The 5,807-nt window shown below is 36.7% G+C and overlaps 2 protein-coding genes across 2 annotated transcripts; one reads left to right on the plus strand and one right to left on the minus strand.

The window, feature by feature from the left end:
- The first annotated feature begins 298 nt into the window (after positions 1-298).
- LOC106313198 lies at positions 299-1,777 on the plus strand. Its single transcript, XM_013750948.1, has 2 exons — positions 299-455; positions 672-1,777. Exon 2 carries the CDS (start codon positions 684-686, stop codon positions 1,491-1,493), a length of 810 nt encoding a protein of 269 aa, XP_013606402.1. The 5' UTR covers positions 299-455; positions 672-683; the 3' UTR covers positions 1,494-1,777.
- On the minus strand, positions 1,632-3,168 carry LOC106313199 (protein SYM1-like). Its single transcript, XM_013750950.1, has 4 exons — positions 2,749-3,168; positions 2,443-2,671; positions 2,147-2,271; positions 1,632-2,007 (listed from the first exon to the last, which is right to left on the minus strand). Exons 1-4 carry the CDS (start codon positions 3,043-3,045, stop codon positions 1,918-1,920), a joined length of 741 nt encoding a protein of 246 aa, XP_013606404.1. The 5' UTR covers positions 3,046-3,168; the 3' UTR covers positions 1,632-1,917.
- Positions 3,169-5,807: the final 2,639 nt, after the last annotated feature.

The following is a 5,807-nucleotide window of genomic DNA, read 5'->3' on the forward strand; positions in this document are numbered from 1 at the left end:
GTTAAATGTTACTTCTAATTAAATCATGTCAAAATCATAGATATATTTTTTATTTCCTATCCAAAATTGGCTACTCTCAGCAAATTAACCCTTCTTCATACGTCAATAAAATCATTTAGGCAAAAAAAAAAAACTTTGAAGCCTCGGTTTTTTTTTTAGAGGAGCAAGTGGGTCAGTGGTCGCACCACCTCTGCTGCCATCTCACCAAGCGGAGTTCGAACCCTGCAACTGCCTCTATCAAGAGGAACTACTAGGCCATTGTGCCACAGAGAAAAAAAAAATGAAGCCTCGGTTTGGTCTAACTATTTCACGTACGAACGAAAAGATGAATCCACACAATAAAAAAAAAAAAAAGAAAAAAAGGCGAACTCGATAAAATAACAAAGAAAAAAACAAAAATCCCTTTAGGGCAGGAAGAGAAGAAGTACTTCTGCAAGAATCAATCGCTTCTACTGGTTCGTACTCAACCCTAATCTCCATCGATCTCCGATCATCATCCTTGTCTATCTTCTCTTTTTGATTGATTCTGACTCTTTTCTTCGAGAAGCTTCACGCTTTCTACTCTCCGAACCTCTCAATTTCAATCGATTACGCTCACAACGTAATCGGATTCTTGATGAATTCGCTTGATTTCACTTTCTTACTTGAGTAAAGCTAAACAATTGTTTCAGGTGTCGAAGAAGATGGGGTCAGAATCAGATCAGTGCTCTTCCAGATTCAATACCTCGGAGGTCAAATCTCTCATTTACCAGAAAATCGGACACTCGAGAGCTAATAGTTACTTCCACCAGCTTGGTAAGTTCCTCACCTCCAGGATAAGCAAGTCTGAGTTCGACAAGCTTTGTATCAAGACCATCGGTAGAGAACACGTCCCTCTTCACAATCGTTTGCTACGTTCCATTCTCAAGAACGCAACCGTTGCTAACTCTCCACCACCAAGATTTCTCAAGAAATCTGATTCTGCATTCCCTCTAAAGTGCAGGTCGAGGAAGTTTAGAGACCGGCCGAGTCCGCTCGGTCCGCTCGGGAAGCCTCAGAGCATCACCACGACTAATGACGAGTCCATCTCGAAGGCACAGAGACTTCCAATGGAAGAAGGAGAAGAGGTTGAACAGAGTGTACAGAGCAGAAAAAGCCCCTTGACCGCGCCGCTCGGTGTTTCAATCACCGGAGGAAGACAGTTTGTTTGCAGAAAGGGTGAGACTTGTCAAAACAGCGGCGAGCTTCCTGATACAGTGACCTTGAAGACTAGGTTAGAGAAGAAACTGGAGATGGAAGGGGTAACGTTGTCAATGGACTCTGCTAATGTTTTGAATAGTGGGTTGGATGCGTTTATCACAAGGCTGATAAAGCCCTGTTTGAGTTTGGTCGGACAAAAACGAGTTTCGATGTCGGATTTGCGCGCTGCAATGGAGTTGAATCCAAGGGTTCTTGGAGAGGATTGGCCTATACATCTAGAGAAAATCTGTTCTCGTGCTTCTGATGAGGAGTAAAAAGTTGTAGGAAAAAAAAAGGCTATTTTCGACATTTGAAACTGTTAATGATATTTGATTGATCGATTCTTTTCCTGGAATTTGGGTGGGAATTTGCCAGTAGAGCCTTCTTGAGGAAGCTTTGAAGGAGGCTTCAGGTTGTACAATAGTTTATATATAATAGATATATAGTTTAAATCACCATTTGTTTAGAAGGATATCTTTACTTTCTTTTTCTGTATTTCTTCCTCCTTGTGTCTCTCAATGTAATAAATTTTCAATTAAAGAAAAAGAAACTTTTAACATCCAAGTCCCTCGATAGACTCTTGTCTTATTTGCAGGAAGTCACATTTCATTGAAGAAGAACGTAATTCAGACAAGTAAGAGGAAACAAAACTCATTGCTTCATGAAAAACATGTCTTTGTAGAAGACCTTTCAAGTGTTTCAGCTTAAAATAGCGTCTGGCTTTTTACGGTTTCCCATGTAAGTCATGTAGATTGTCCACAAATAGGAAAACGCGTTGCTTACAAGAGGCTGCAAGATTAAGAAAAACAAGAGCAAAATTGAGTGAGAAACCAATCTTTTCAGTTTTGTCCTAAGATAAGCAGCAAAAGTCATCTGAGTTTTGTCTTGCACCGCATGTCTAAAACGAGGTGGGGGGTATGAATGTTACCTGTAAATGAACGGGGAAGAACTTGAATGTTATAAAATCACATATAGGCCAATACATGACACAGTTTCGCATCGCAGGGAGAAAGTCCCTTTTCAATCTGGCAACTATATCAGAACCGCCTTCACCTGAACAAACATACAAACAGAAAGTAAAAATAGCTTACAACATGATCTAGTGTTGTAATCAAAACTACTGATATAAACTGAAACTCTCCGCCACTAATTTCTATGGAATCTCTGGATTCTCTTAGCTAATGGAAATAACCAATCAATATGAACACATAGAAGGAAGCTTACCTTGTAGTAACGCATTCAATGAGAAGAAAGTCACCATCATAACAGGCCCGTAGATTATATTCCCCATGGCCATTTTCTTAAACGTTGTGATGAAATCCTGTCTGGGCAAGAGTCTCGACATAAAATTGAACCAACAGTGAAGTGTTGGACCCAAGACACATAGACCATATCCACCCATCCTTGCTGTTCTCACTAAGTCATAAGAGTCTGAAGACTTTTTCGCAATGGTCTGATAAAATACCACAATTCACATTAAAACATGTAAGAAATTAAATAAAACGATTTTAAGAATGTTTTTCTGCTTACCTGAGAAGACAAATCGGCGGCAATGTAGATAAGGGAAGACGTGACGCTTTTGGTGAGAACTGGGCGTGACTTCACCATACCAAGATACCATCCCACGAAGCCAACAGACGAGGAGGAAGGAGGAGGAGGTGGGAGCCCGGTTTGCTTTCCTCTCCCAAGAAACTGAGGCCTCGATTGCAGTCGCCTAAGGTTCAAAAGAGCAAGGCTGGTTTTACCAAAAGGATCTTCCGCCGCCGCGTTCCGCCTTATGAGCCGTGCGGCGTCGTTGGTGACTTTTCTGAACAATGCCCGGCTCATTTTGCTCCGGCTGCGTTAGTTTCCGAGATTTTGGATTATAGCAAAAGGTCACAAACAACTCTCCACCCACCCACCATGGCTGTTCATTTACCGTCGGTTTACTTAAACCGTATTTGGAGCCTATATTCCATAGGCTTAAATATGCCATGAACTATAAGTCAAAAGAGGGGAAAAAAAAAACAGTGAGAAGGTGCGTGAGAAAGTGAGCAGCAAGTTCGGATTCATACAAAATGAATGACATGATCAAATCTATTATTTATGTGGTTTAAATATGATAAAAATTCTGGTTGATTATAGACTCTTTCAAAAAGTAAGAACAAAAGTACATTCGATACGTGATCTTATTGCCAATCAAAATGGCATATAGATTAATAATAGAATTATTATTTTTTTAAAAAAAATTAAAATAATTGAAAAAAAAAATAATGACACTCATTTTAATGACGCTAACGTCACTAACTAAATCCTAAATCTTAAATTCTAAACCCTAAACTTTAAATCTAAACCTAAATCCTAAATTCTAAACTCAAACTCTAAACCCTATATCTTAAACCCAAATCCTAAACCATAAACTCACACCGTAAACTTTAAACTCAAACCCTATACCTTAAACTCAAACCCTAGATCCTAAACCCAAACCTAGACTCTAAAAACAAATCTTAAACCCTAAAGAAACAACATAAACATTAACCCAAACCTTTAGGATATAGGATTTGGGTTCAGGGTTTACGATTTGAGTTTAGGGTGTAGGGATTAGGTTTTGATATATAGTTTGAGTTTAGAGTCTACGATTTGGGTTTAGGATATAAGGTTTGGGTTTAGGGTTTACGGTTTGGGTTTAGGGTTTAGGATTTGGGTTTAGGATATAGGGTTTGGGTTTAGAGTTTACGGTTTGGGTTTAGGGTTTAGGATTTGGGTTTAAGATTTAGGGTTTAATTAGTGACGTTAGCATCATTAAAATTGGCGTTATTATTTTTTTTCAATTATTTCAGATTTTTTAAAATAAAATTAATCTATTTTATTATTAATCTAGGTGGTATTTTGATTGGTAATAAGAAAAGATGTGAATTTAAAGGTTCACCCTAGGGGTCAAAAAGTAATACTCTCTCCGTTTTTTAATATAAGTCGTTTTATAATTATGCCATAGATTAAGAAATCATTAATTTTTTTATATTTTCTAAACAAAAACATTATTAATTATTTACCTAACCACAAATCAACCAATAATAAAATAGAATGTATATTATCATTGGACATATAACATTAGGTGTTAATAAATTTTACATAAAAAACCGAAAACGTCATATAATTTGAAACATAAAAATTCCTGTAAAACGACTTATATAAAAAACGGAGGGAGTAGTAAATCCGTTTTATTTGTAGTTAAGTCAGAAACTCATCAAATCTCAATAAATGTATATCAAGCAGAATAAATGGTGATTTAATATGATTACGAGCTACACTCATTTACTTACAAAAGTTATACTTTCCCCCACATACAAATGAGTCAAATGACTGATGTTATGGTTTTTTTTTTTTTGTGTACGAAAGATTGATATTCTATGTTTAGTTAATGAATCTAAATTTAGAAGTAAAACATAAACTAAAATGTAAGAATATAAATGGTTGAATTTTATTGAAAATCAGATAAAAGTTTTATATTTACCGATTCTCAATAAAATTCAACCATTTATATTTTCATTTTAGTTTATGTTTTACTTTTATCATAAAACTTTGGGAGCATGTGGATGAAGATTCCTCAGATTTTCAGCAAACAGCTTTGTCATATATTTACTGTTTAACTTGCAGACTTGCAGTACTCATCGACAATGTAGTTGTATTGTGTTCTGGTTTAGTCTACACCAATTCGTAATCATATACATAAGAGAAATCGGCCAAAAAAACAGTGAACTTTGAGGGAATTGCCAAAAGAAACCTAGACATATGGGCTAGCCAATAAAATCCTGAACTTTTGTTGACTTTTCGGGTTTATTAAGAAACTTACGATTGACTGACCAGATAAACACACCGTTAACCGAGTTAACTGTTAATTAAGCGGACGTTAACTTTTGGTGTTAAAGTATACGACGTCGTTTCATCACTTTGTTTGATTAAAGACAAACGACGTCGTTTATATAGCTGTGTTATTAAAAATATGTGTTTCCAACGGCTCGAACTCGTGTCCTCGGGTTTAATGGTAGGGGTTTTTGCCACTGAGCTAGTGGACTTTGCAATGGATATACGAACACAATTTCTTTTATTCTTCGAATCCGAGTTAAAGACAAATTAATGAAACGACGCGTTTTACATTAACTTTTTTTATTAAAAAGATGGGGTTCCATCGACTCGAACTCTTGCACTCGGGTTTAATGGTAGGGGTTTTTGCCACTGAGCTAGTGGACTTTGCAATGGATATACGAACACAATTTCTTTTATTCTTCGAATCCGAGTTAAAGACAAATTAATGAAACGACGCGTTTTACATTAACTTTTTTTATTAAAAAGATGGGGTTCCATCGACTCGAACTCTTGCACTCGGGTTTAATGGTAGGGGTTTTTGCCACTGAGCTAGTGGACTTTGCAATGGATATACGAACACAATTTCTTTTATTCTTCGAATCCGAGTTAAAGACAAATTAATGAAACGACGCGTTTTACATTAACTTTTTTTATTAAAAAGATGGGGTTCCATCGACTCGAACTCTTGCACTCGGGTTTAATGGTAGGGGTTTTTGCCACTGAGCTAGTGGACTTTGCAATGG

This window comes from Brassica oleracea, chromosome C9 (genome assembly GCF_000695525.1).
Source record: "Brassica oleracea var. oleracea cultivar TO1000 chromosome C9, BOL, whole genome shotgun sequence".
NCBI classification, from domain to species: Eukaryota; Viridiplantae; Streptophyta; class Magnoliopsida; order Brassicales; family Brassicaceae; genus Brassica; species Brassica oleracea.